The 13,202-nt window shown below is 42.4% G+C and overlaps 1 protein-coding gene across 1 annotated transcript in view; it reads right to left on the reverse strand.

Annotated features, from left to right (window-relative positions):
- Window positions 1-5,380: 5,380 nt before the first annotated feature.
- Window positions 5,381-13,202, reverse strand: part of LOC308108422 (dihydropyridine-sensitive L-type skeletal muscle calcium channel subunit alpha-1-like) — a 36,931-nt gene continuing 29,109 nt past the window's right edge. The window contains exons 37-42 of the mRNA XM_080461317.1: window positions 10,983-11,085; window positions 9,080-9,181; window positions 8,101-8,231; window positions 7,108-7,218; window positions 6,822-6,961; window positions 5,381-5,857 (exon numbers count right to left, since the gene is read on the reverse strand). Coding sequence (XP_080317443.1) covers window positions 5,848-5,857; window positions 6,822-6,961; window positions 7,108-7,218; window positions 8,101-8,231; window positions 9,080-9,181; window positions 10,983-11,085 — 597 coding nt within the window. The 3' untranslated portion in view covers window positions 5,381-5,847. The remainder of the gene's footprint in view (window positions 5,858-6,821; window positions 6,962-7,107; window positions 7,219-8,100; window positions 8,232-9,079; window positions 9,182-10,982; window positions 11,086-13,202) is intronic.

A 13,202-nucleotide genomic window follows, 5' to 3' on the forward strand; every position in this document is an offset into this window, starting at 1 on the left:
GGGTTTTCTGTGATACTCTAGTAATCACAGGTGGTATTTAAGAGTACATTTTAATACAAGTTGCTTTTTGATATAAGTTGCATGAGCAGCAACACAACTAAAACAGTGACTTATAGTCCAGAATATATGCACCGTGCTCAACATGGATTATTGTAAATGAGGCAAAAAATACCAATACCCCAAACATTTTCATGGAATTAAGTTTACATTGAACAAAATCTAGAGGAAATATAAAACTCTACCTGCAAATCTAAAATATTAACATTCGGATAAGCACCCAGCGTGTTTGTGAGGCTGATGGATGTTTGCTGTTCAACAGCAGGTAGGTAATAAACTATTCATCAGGATCAGCAGTCGCTGTCGCGGCCCGTCATGTTTGCTTGACAGGATCATGTCCTTCTCCGTCTTCAGATACATGACAATCACTGCGGCCTCAATGCACGCTGAATATTCAAAACCTGTCACATTAAACTCCGGCAGAAATATCCCAAAATACAACCGTGACCACGTTTGCTCCAGTGGCAAACAGCGGAAGTTATATTTTACAGTTTCTTGGAAAAGTGTTCATGAACCTTGAACTTGTCCACATTTTGTCACATTGCAAAAACAAACGTAAATAGATTTTATTTGGGATTTTATCTACCAGACCAAGTGTGGTGTGCAAAGGTATTCGTATCCCGCTAAATAAAATCCACGTGAACCAATAACCTGCAGAAGTCGCCTGGAACAGAGTTCCGCCGTGTGCATTATAATCTCAGAATAAATCCAGCGGTTTGCGAACAAACAGAATCTGATAGAGAAGACGCCAGGAAGGTCCAGGAGGAAGTTGTGGGGAAGTTTCAAGTACGTTAAGGCTACATATACCAAGGTATTTACAATACTGTGATATTTCTCTGCGTTTTTTGCATTTACACATAAACGCAACTACGAGTTTCCACAAACGTTGATTCCTGAAAACAGAGCAGAGTTCGAAAAACTCGGTCCCTCTTTTTGCATCGAAAGGGAGGTTGTCGGAGATTTACATCACAATTCGTAACGTGGTGTTTTTTTTTGTCTCCAGGATTCTGATTGGCTATCATGGCTTCATGCTTGTTGTTACACTGCCCCCTACAGGTTTGACTGCTCATAGCAGCTATGAACCGGGTGTATACGTGGGTCAGTATAAATGCAGATTTTTGTTTTGTAAATGTAGAGGGAGAAATATCAGTTTTTTTAAAAACCCAGGTACGTGTAGACATGGCTTCAGTTATAAATGAATATCCACGCTCTGAATTATCTATCATGCGAAGGAGTTTGCTTGTCAACCTCTGTGCATGTCCAGGTTTTTCATCTACCTGACGTGGACGTTGGCTCCAGGCACCATTTCAAGTGAAAATGAATCATTTATGCATCTTTGTTTCACAAAAGTTTTACCTTTACATGGCAACATTCTGAAAACGATGTCAGTTTTCCCAGCAATGGCAGAAATGTTGAAATGTTTGTAATAAAGAAACTCAAAACGTTTCACTTGAAAGCCAGGTCATGTGAACGGGGCCGAGGTCCCAAACAAGAGCTTTAAAGTGGCGTCATGAAAATGCTTAAAAAAGTTAGATTGTGATACGTTTAAAATGAACCGCTTTGAATGATGAATTTGTTTTGTTTAACACAATAATTCAGTGAAAGAAGAGAAGAGGTTGACGTCGGTACACTGAAGTCTTCATGTTACTTACATGTCCCTGTCAGAGTGCAGCGATCTCATTTATTACAACAGGAAAAGAGTTTTCTTTTCTCTCTTTTTTTTTTATGCAAAACATGATAATCCACACATTGATGTTCTGAGCTGCCAGTCAAACTAACTGTCTTCAGTTGTTTGAACGGCCTCCTCCACTGATACATGCAGTGTAATTACAGATGTGTGAGCTGTCATGGAGATTACAGGCTATGCAGATTCGAGGGCATTTGTTCATCCAGTTGCACGGAGATGATTGTGCGTGTATGTGTATGTGTGTGTGTGTGTGTGTGTGTGTGTGTGTGTGTGTGTGTGTGTGTGTGTGTGTGTGTGTGTGTGTGTGTGTGTGTGTGTGTGTGTGTGTGTGTGTGTGTGTGTGTGTGAGTCGCTCGGGCCATGTCGGATGTGTAAATCACAGAGAGGCTTTCTGACAGCCAAATGTATCCGTCCCTGACGCCTGATGCATTAATTATACTGCGGCGCGCGGATAAACAGGCTTGAAAAGAGCAGGTGGTTCATTTAACAGGCAGTGGATCCGCGTCTGAATCACAGTGAAATGTTCCAGAGAAATCCAGACCAAAGATACAAAACAGAAACAAAGATAAGATGGTCCATAAACATCAAGAGGCCTGATTGGTGGTCCGGGCAATTCTTCAAGCCAACATATTTTGAGAATATAGGAGAGGTTGTGGTTTTTTTTTGTGACAATTAAAAACAATTTAATCAAATCATGGCACAGTGGAGAAGTGTTTAGCCCTGCCACCTCACAGCAGAAGGTCTTGCCTCTGGTATTTAATGTTCATTGTAATTTTCACAATGTTTCATCCTGTAATTTTCACTTTAAATCGGACTTATATTCCTATAACTGCTAACGTATACTCGGATATAGATTAATTATTTAGTATGTATTTTCATGAAATATAGTACATATATGTATGCATGTATGTATGTATGTATATACAGAGAGAGAGAGAGAGAGAGAGAGAGAGAGAGAGAGAGAGAGAAAGATTCAAAATATACATTTTGTTTTTCTTTTTTGTGTATATCTGTATTTTGTATTGGTGTTTTGACATGTCTGTTAGTTGGGGCCCTAAAGAGTCTTGTCAGGGTCCCACATTGTCTCAAAGCGTCTTCTCCTTCTTCTTTGTATTTTAATTTAAACTGTGGCGCCACCTTCTGGAGGTCACAGGTACAACATGTTCAGCTCGAATGTGGAATCTTCCTTTAACTGTTAGAAATCTAATAGATCTGATATAATACATTATCATAATAATTATATAGAATACATCTGATGGGCTAAAATGTGTGTGCCTGTGTGTGTGCAGGCATGTATGTATGTGAGAGATGGAAGGAAGTTAATTATGCTATTTGCTTTAGGACAAGGTGTGGGAGTAAATAAGTTTTACTTCTTCTCACTCCTTTTCAAATACTCATCTGACAATGTTTTTCTTGATTTATTTTATATTATTATTACTGTTATTCTTTTATTTATTTATTAGAGAGGAAAACTTTGTTGTTGTTTTTCTTTTTTTTCCTTATTTTTTTTGTTTCGTACCTTGATATTCGAAATAAACATTTCAAACCTAAAACAATATATATACTGATGTCGAATAATGTAGAAATGGCTAATGCAACATTAAACTACATACAGTCATTAAAGCTTTCAAAGAAATGAAAGAAATACATTAAAACAAGTAATGGAGAATCCCAATCTTAATCTCCAGATCTTTGTGTTTCCTACAGCCAGTTTTGCCAGGTTGCCAGTTTGAACCGTCAGCCGAACACTCGCTGACTCTGGTCGCTATGTTAACGTTTCCAAATCTGATACAGATACACCACAAAAACGAACATAGAGTGAAAGAAAATTTTAACTCACCATAACGCCAAATCTCGAGCAGTGGATCATCGCACAAAGAACGAGTGGGAGAAGCGTTTCGACGGTCACCATTCGACTAAAAGCAGTAACGCTAGCAGAAGAAATGAAAATTGAACATTTCCGCTGGACATCGGTGTGAACCGGCCGTTCAAAGTAAGGTTAAACTTTGGCGCTCAAGTGACTGAGACGTAACCGAGAGAATCCGGTCATTTTTCAAAATAAAAGATCGTTTAGACACAGATGATACGTAAAACGGAAGTACTTATTCATTTCTTGTGCGGCCCGGTACCAATTGATCCACGGACCGGTACCGGTCCGCGGCCCGGGGGTTGGGGACCACTGTTCTAGATGACCTGCAGCTCTCTGAAAGATTTTTTTACTGAGGCCTGTGAACACACCGCTACAATTATCCAACCTACTGAAAATAAATGCATGAACTACTCTCTCAGAATCTTATCAGAAGTGGGTAACAGCTTGTTAGAAGTGGGTAACATCTTATCAGAAGTGGGTAACATCTTATCAGAAGTGGGTAACATCTGGTCAGAAGTGGGTAACATCTGGTCAGAAGTGGGTAACATCTTATCAGAAGTGGGTAACATCTGGTCAGGAGTGGGTAACATCTTATCAGAAGTGGGTAACATCTTATCAGAAGTGGATAACAGCTTGTTAGAAGTGGGTAACATCTTGTTAGAAGTGGGTAACATCTGGTCAGGAGTGGGTAACATCTTATCAGAAGTGGGTAACCTCTTGTTAGAAGTGGGTAACATCGCTGCCAGCTCCTGCACTGTTGTGTCGGCCACAGTTAGAGTTTCAGTCTTTCCCATTCTGACTTGCCTGGTGATTGATGAGTTTCTTAAGTTTCTCCTCACCCCTGGTTTAGTGGTGATTTTGGGGTCATTTCTGCAAACCTGCTCCTCTTCCATGCTTGTTAAGTGATGAGCGTCTCCGAGTCCTGGCTGGTCCATGTTTCATTTCACTGGGGATCATCCCTGTTCTACAGAGGAATTTCAGCTGGAGGAGCGAGGGTAGGAGGCCTCTTGGTAGTTTTCTATTTGGACCGTCTTCTGTTACGCACATCAGACCAGGTCCGGGCTGGACTCGATGCCTTAGGTCTGACTCCGATGCTGTTCCAGTAAGGAACATTGGAATTGTTGGACTTTGGAGCCTCAGCAGCTATTTCGGTCACATTGGGGCAAATCTAAGGAATTGTCATAGCAGGTCCATGGTGCGGTGCTCAGCATCAGAGGTATTCCCACGCGGTGCAATCTGTGACTGTTCAGTGACATTTCCTCCACGTACACTAGCAACCACAGAGTCCATGAAGTCCTCACTTTCACATATTTTACGCAGCGATTCAATCTTCTGTTCAAGCTGCTTCACCTTTCAGCCAGTTTCTCACCGTCCTTGCAGCTGGATGACATGTTTCCGCCGATCTGTTTGTTGAACTACTCGAGCAGCTGGTTGGGAGAAAAAGTCCAGAGTCCCGTTTTGTACCTCTTATCAGCTTGAAAAATAATATTTCTGTCTGAAAAAGTATTATGTTGACAGAAACACAAAACTATTTCTTTGGAAAGCGCTCTTGTATGTAAAAAGAAGGGAAGGAAAAGATTTGGAACAAAGAGGAGAGTGAAGAGGACACGTCTGCACAGTAGTGAAGCTGGAAGTGGAATTCAATGAGTGAAATCTATTTACCATCTCTGCACAACTAAGGAAACAACTGGAAGGAGAAACTAGAATGTAACGAGAAACTACAATGTAACTGCACGTTAAAACTGTTAAAGAAAAACAGTCAAGAAAACAAGAGAGTGACAGTAATTTATTGGAGTTCCTGTTGGTCTTTAGTGACTTTACATCTCTTAAAGTACCACTGCAACTAATTTATTAAACAGTTTTATTATTAGGATGCCCAAATGTGACTGTTTATTGAAACCTGAGGATGAAAACAAGATCAGTGAGGATCACTGTTTGTGACTAGATGAAGTAAATGAAAATATGTGTTCATCTTTCTCGTAACATGTCTGGAGTGCATCTCAAGATTTAACTGTGGTTCTCTTATTATATGAAAATGTAAAATGCACTCCTGGCAAACAAATCCAGAGGACAGACACACTTGAAATAACTCTATTTGGTTTCCTCATCACAGATGGTTTTTCCAGAAGCGATGGTCAGTGGGACACAGGAGGTTTGGATAAAGGTCCAGTCTTTCCTGAGTGAGACGATGAACACACGGTTGGTGTTGATGGTCAGCACTTCCAAATGGCCATTAATAAAAGCTGAAAAACAAAACTTAGAAATATTAATCAGTCATGTAACAAGGTAATCATCAACACTGAAGTTTAATTCAGAATCTGTACTTAAGTATTCTGTCAACTGTTACAGGAATTGAATAAGCAAATAGAGCTGACAGTATTGATGGCCAAATGAAGCTTCATGGACCACTGTCTTTATTTGCTGAAGTCACCAGATGGCGGATTCATCATGTTTGAAAGCACATATCAATGCTAGTCTTTCAGCCTCTATTGTAAAACCAAGAGCGCTATCTGGTGGAGTCCGAAAATAGAGAACATGGTTCATGAGGCTTCATGAAGCTGACAGATTGTGTGGAGGTAGCCTCCTTGTTTTCTGGCCCAAGTAGATCTGAAAAGTCTCAAATAAAAACAGCTGACCTCAGAAAGACAACTGAGAAGGACCAACCTGGAGCTTCCAACAAATACCAAAGCTGAATTGTCGGGAAGTATCTTCAGACAATACTACAAGATGTGTATACTGCAACAAAAAATAAAAAATGCACATACATGGCTGAAACCAACAAGCTCGAAAACAGAACAACAACACTATTTCTGGAGCATCGTGGAGACTCCACATCACCCTGAACACACTATCTCACTGTGGAACATGGTGGAGGGAGCATCATGCTGTGACATTTGGTGAAGGCAGCATCATGCTGTGGAGCACGGTGGAGGCAGCATCATGCTGATCAAAAACTAGGTTCAACTGCAGTATAAAAAGAATGATGTAGACTTTGATGATTCTTCTGAAATCCTCAAATGCTTTTTCCATTTTTCTCGTAATAGATTTCCCCTAAATATTAAGATTTAGGCGACATAATGAGAGACCCTGCAGCTCCGTCGATGGTTGTGATATCATCAAATTTGAGTTGATGAACAGAAGAAGAAGAAGAAGCCAGAGTTAATTCCTTTTCAACCAGAAAACAAAATAAAGAGAGGGCATACAAACCTGTGAGTGCCATTGGAAATATTCATGGTGTCATCAGTGACTCCTTCTGCCATCTGCAGAGGACGCTGGCTTGTAACCTGGCTGGCAGGCACCATCTCACTCTCTTCAGCAAAGGGGTTTCCAAAGAGACTGCCGTGTCTCTGTGGAACATGAGAGAGCCTCTTTACAGTTTACAGAGCAGAGTGTGTCACGTGCTACTGCAATGTCAAGTCCGGCTGACTCCAGTAGAACCAGCAGAACCATGGAAAGTACTGCAAACTACTGTACAGTAGCAATGGATCTATACCCTCAGGATGACCTCCTCTCCCCGCTCCAGCTCCTCCTCGGTGATCAGGTCTCCAGAAATGGCCCGGTGCAGCTCCGGCGCCGCCTCCTCCTCGATGTTCCTCAGTCCGGCCTCAACAACACGAAGAAGGAATTAAAACTGGTCCATTCCAGTCTCGTCAAGTTCATAGCTGAGACTAAACAACTGCAATAGCACTCGTATTTCTCTCTCCAGGACATCGTCTGTTAGTTCTGAGTGAAACTAAACAGTTTGGGGTTGAAAAGCAGCGATCGGAGGTGTGTGTCATGTCGGTCTCTGTTTCTTCATCTGTCATGTGACGTCAGCAACTGAAGCAGAGTTTTACAGTGTCTTCATGCACCAGTCTGCTCCAGTGATTCTCTACTGTGAGAGAAAAGAACGTGCAAATGAAATGAGAAAGGAAGATCTGAACTCAATGATGTCAGTCAGTAGATCTGAGAGGAGGATGAAGGCCAACAGACCGCGTTACAGACCCGCAGGCCATCCACCTGAATGAAAGTCTCTTTTCCACTCCTGATGTGAAGCATGGACCTGAATCACAATTTCAGCTTTCCTTTGCTGCATTTCTGGAGCTATTTTTTCAGCTGTCATTTTTAAATTCCAGCTGTTGTGCCGACTGAGCACAAGCACAACGTTATACTGCGAGTGCTGAGTCAGCGTTAAAGTCAGCCCGAGGATGTTCCTTCAGAATCACAAACTACTTCAGTTATTTATCAAGACTTTTGCTTTGTGTGACATCGCTGGTTTGAGAATTCCCAATCTTCTTCTGTCATCTTCATTTCCACATTCTTGGTGTACAGATTTTCATTGTGCTTCATTTTGTCAGCGAGCTGTTTGTTTTTCCCAATTCTTTGTTATTCTTCCTGGTTTGTCTGATTCTTTTAAATCTAAACTTACAAGCAGTGATTGGACTCTGCACTGAGTAAATAGAATTGTGAGTAAAATTGAGTGTTTTCAGGAAAACCTTGGTGTTACCTGTATTTCGTGGGTATCAGATTTCTTGGTGGGACGAAACCCGTAGTACTCTTCCTGTCTCTTCTTCAACTTTCTGAAATAATCCTGGATGAGGAAGGTGGCATAGAACTTCCCAACAGTCACCTCATCGTCTGTGAAAAGCAAACACATGTCAAATCAAAATAATCATTAAAAAAAAAAACCTGTCAATTCGTCTTTGGGTGGCGTTCGGCACCCTGGATTTGGACCAGGGATGGACCAGGACTGACAAGAAGCACTGACAGGAAGTCCTGACAGGAAGCAGCAGGAGAGGCCACATCCCTCCAATATGAGCTTCCTGTTCAATCTACAATAGAATTTAAAATCCTTCTTAACAAGCAGCTCCATCGTCTGTTTAAGACTGTCAAGGCCGATTCATCCCCCATAAGAACAAGGAGAGTTTGACACTCCATTTTACATTTACAAAATATTCATAAATAATTCCATTCATGCAATGAAAATCACACTGGTAGTCAAAATATGAATATCATTGATTAATCTCAAATGTATATTGTAACACCTATTTGTGATTTAAGTTCCTGAACTGGACTGGAGGGTTAATAAAGTACGTAATGAACAATTGATCAGAAATGCTTGTGGCATAAAGCTTTGATTCATCAGCTCCAAATGATATTTTTAATATTTTTATATTCCAACATCAGTGGAGTCTAACAAGCTGCACACGATCCGTCTGATAGAGTGAGAAGAATCGGACATTCTCATTGGTCGAAGTTGTTCGCGGTCAGCCAGTCAACCGATCCGTTGGTAGTTCTTTATTTGCTGTTGTTGGGGCGACAGTGGAACATTTGGTTTGGATGCAATGCCAAGCTCATCATACTTGATGACAGCAGTCAGGTTCAGGCTCCTCGGCCCTCAAATGAATTTGGACGTTTCACAGAAACAATGGAAATGTGTGTGTGTTCATTTCAGTGCCACACAGCATTAGCTGCTTAGCAGTTACCTCCGATTGGTGGGATGACCTGATCCAGCAGCTTCATGCTGGTGCGTTTCCAGATCTTCTTGATGATTCCTCTCAGCTCCTCATTCGCCTGTTCAAAGTTTCCTGGGTCACACCAGAAAAACAAGAGCCATTAACCATCTGTCAGGCCTCTGTGTGTCTCACCTCGTGTTTCCAATTAACCAATGGCCTTCTCCCTCTGTGTGCACCCATCCTTGTGTTCCACCTTTGTTCTCCCCCCTTCCTTGTGTATTTAAACCCCTCTCCCTCTGTTGTCCTTGTTGGATCGTCTCGTCAACATGTCTCGCCTCGCGGCAACATGTCACTCCTCTCGTCGTGTCACTCCTGTTTTCCTCGTGTTTCCTGGACTTTGTTTCAATAAACCTGGTTTTTACGGAACTTCCTGAGTCTGCGTTTGGGTCCACCCTGCATAACCCTGACACCATCTAGTTCCCCCAGTGGTGTTAGCCAGTGCTGCTTATCATGGCGCTAAAGGCTTGTCTCCGGTCGGAAAGAAAAACTACTTTAATGTGACATTGGAGCTGAAAGCAGTTTCCTCGGTGCGGAACAACCCTAGAACAGAAGAGCTGCTTTCATCCCAGGTCGCTCCAGTGTCTACTGTCAGAACAACAATAGTAATAATAATAAATTGTGTTTGCATTGTACTTTACATTTGTCAATCTCAAAGTGCTAAAACAACAGTATAAGCAGAAAAACTGCAGCAAAAATCCACAGGCGGGGGTGTGATGAATTATTGGAGCGGGTGGAGCGAGTTGTAGTTTATGGGGGTGCAGTTCTTGGAGGTGGGGGGTGTTATGGTGGGGGAGGACCGGTTCCTTGAGGTGGGGGGGTGTTGTGGTGGGGGAGCAGTTGAGGTAGGAGGTGTTATGGTGGGTGGAGAAGCAGTTTCTTGAGGCGGGGGGTGTTGTGGTGGGTGGGGGAACAGTTGAGGTAGCGGGTGTTATGGTGGGTGTGGGAGCAATTCCATGAGGTGCCATGAATACATTGGTAGATGAGGAGGCAGATCTTAAAGGTATTCTGGCGGAGACGGGGAGCCAATGGAGGGATTTCAGGACTGGAGTGATCTTGTTTTTCGGTTTTGGTGAGGAGCCTGGTGGCGCCGTTCAGGATGTATTGGAGTGTCTGAAGGTTTTTGTTAGTGATGCCATTGAGGAAGATTACAGGAGTCCAACCTGGAGGTGACGAAGGCCTGGATGAGCTTCTCAGCATCAGGCAGGGTCAGTGATGAGAGGAGGATTGGGATATTTTTGAGGTGGTAGAATGATGTTTTGCGGAGTTGGAGGTCGATGGTGGAGGGCAGGTGGAGGTGATGGTGGGATGAGGTGGAGGTTGATGGTAGAGGTGATGCTGAGTGTTAGGTGGAGGTTGAAGCAGATGAGGGGCGAGGGTCTATTTTTATGTACAGTTGGGTGTCGTTGGCGTGGCAGTGGAAGGATATTTTGTAGTGAGAGGTAATTTGGCCAAGAGGAAGCATGTACAGTGTGGGTTGGGCCGAGGACAGACCCTTGGGGAACGCCGCAGATGACAGCTTGTGTTTTTGCTTACTGCCACTGGGGGCACTACTTTGTCAGAGCGACTCCAGACAACACTCTGTGTGCGTAGGTTCAGTGTTTGTCACATTTATTCTGCATGCTTTGCCCGACTCTTTGTTGTCATCCGAAACGTTCACCAGAACGGTGCTCCACTGATCTGTTTATGTCAAGTTACTGGACTCTCCTAGTGACTGGTTCAGCCGTTCACTACCAACCCAGTGACTCGATATTGACAGCCTCGTCACAGTTTGTCTTAAAATGTCAATGAAGGAATTGATGAATGAAGCGTGTGAACGTGTGAATGAACTCATCACTTCATCTAAATAAAACTCGACGAGGAGTCGAACACAAACCTTCAGTCTTGATCTTCAGAGCCGTTCTGACCAGAGCAAACAGCGTCGCGTTGAAGGTGACGGTCCCATCACTGTTCAGAGGCATGTTCATGGAGACCAGCCTCTGGAACACACACACACACACACACACACACACACACACACACACACACACACACACACACACACACACACACACACACACACACACACACACACACACACACACACACACACACACAATAATAATATCACTTTACTGTTATTTTGGACAGTGAAAAGAAATAATATGGAACATGGTGTCATGAGCTCTTTAAGTAACTTACTTGAACCTTGACATAACAATTATATGATTAAGTTTAGAACCCAGGAAGTTCTCTATATTGGCTGAATGCTGCAGAGAACCAATTAACAGTGGAAGAGTGTATAATACTGAGCGGCAGGATGTTTAACTGTTACAGTGCAGGGGCCTCGTTTATAAATCATTGCGCAGGATTCCTACTAAAAATGTTCGTGCGCCCAAAAGCTGAAAATGGCGTGCGCCAAAAAGAATTTGGATCGGTAAAACTGTGCGTAAGCACACCTGCACACACTTTCCTTTTCTAGATCCCAGTCCACCTGGAAGGTTGACAGTTCAGACCCCGCCCTCAACACGCCCACTTTCTACCATCAATGGTCAATGCAAAGTGTCTCGTCAATATTTATGTGTCTCAATCAGCCTGTTGATTGCCGGCATTTGACGCTAAATCCTGACAGAAAAGACAAAGAAAAGGAATTTTACAGAGACCCGAATAGTCATGGAGGAGGTGGAGGTCAGGAAAATGATATTATTTGGTGGTTACAGTGGTTACTTCACTCATAAAAGAAAAAATAAGCGATCAGCAGCACGTTGTCATCGCTGTAAATAGTGTGAGAGCCACAGAGATCTGAGACTGCAGAGGTGGAGAAGAAGAGTTTGATCTGAAGGTGGAGGTCAGAGGAAAGGGACATCATGGGATCCAGCACCCGAGACACATAAATGGCCTCCATGGTGGTGACGGCCAGCGTGTGTCAGAGTGTCGGCGAAGGAAGGACACATTTTGGTGGAGACAAAGCGGACCGATAAAGTTCAGTTTTATCTGTTTATTTAATCTATAAATTAAATATTTGAACAGGGACTTTTGAAAAGGCTCAGTGGACTTTGTGTTTTATCCTCAGTCTCTGGAGAGTTGGAGGCGGAGGGTGCACTCTATGCAGTTTTTCAGTTTACATCAGTTCATATCAGAAATGTGTTTGATTAACATGAGCATATTGACTTTCTTGTTGTTAAATGGTTCATTCTAATACATGTTGTTCAGATAATATGAATAAATGGGATTCAATCTACTTAATATGAATATATATATATATATATATACATATATATATATATAAATATGAATAGATGGAAATGTGTGACATGATTAAACTACATTAACTCAACAAATTATTTTTGTGTTTGTGGAAATGACAGAATAATTTTTTTCAGTGTGGAGGAGGTCGTCTGCGTCAGTGCATCCCGAATGCATGACCGTACCAGAGCCTCCACACTGCAGCTTTACACACGGCTGTCACTGCACTATTTATGTGCTTACTCTGAAATTAGACTGATTGTTTCACACCATGTCACAATTAATAATCAATCAGTTCTATCCATCGCTGTGTATCATTTGAAGATGAAAGTTTGACATATGACTATATTATGTGATGATAATTCAATTGTATTGTCTCCCTAAAGAAATGCATCTACATTAAAAGCTTGACTTTTAATGATTACTTGGATCAATAAGTCTGATATGAGAAGACATTAAATGTATGAGATGAATCTGGTTTCTATTCTCCACCTCACCATCTGCACCGCCAGTTTCCCCCGTCTCCAAAATGTGTGTGCACAAGGTTCAACGTTTGCGTACTGGTATGCATATTCTCCCGCAAAGTAAAAGGCCCCGCAAAGGCCCCAGATCTACCTCAACACAGTTTATGACCAGAGAACACTGCGCCACAGATCTCTAGGTCTCTCGTCTGACCACATGAGAAAACAAGGGGATGTGTGTGCAGGTTCATGTGTCATTCAGTTCACGGTGAGATTTAAAAAGTCCTCCACCATCTGATAAGAACAGTACAATCCCCCCCAGAGTAGAACATGGTGGTCTTCAGGCCTGAACCCAGCAGGAACTCAGAGAAGTCATTTCACAAGTATTCGTCAGGCTGAACGTTTCTCAC

Source organism: Lipophrys pholis (genome assembly GCF_963383615.2).
Source record: "Lipophrys pholis genome assembly, chromosome: 4".
Taxonomy (NCBI): domain Eukaryota; kingdom Metazoa; phylum Chordata; class Actinopteri; order Blenniiformes; family Blenniidae; genus Lipophrys; species Lipophrys pholis.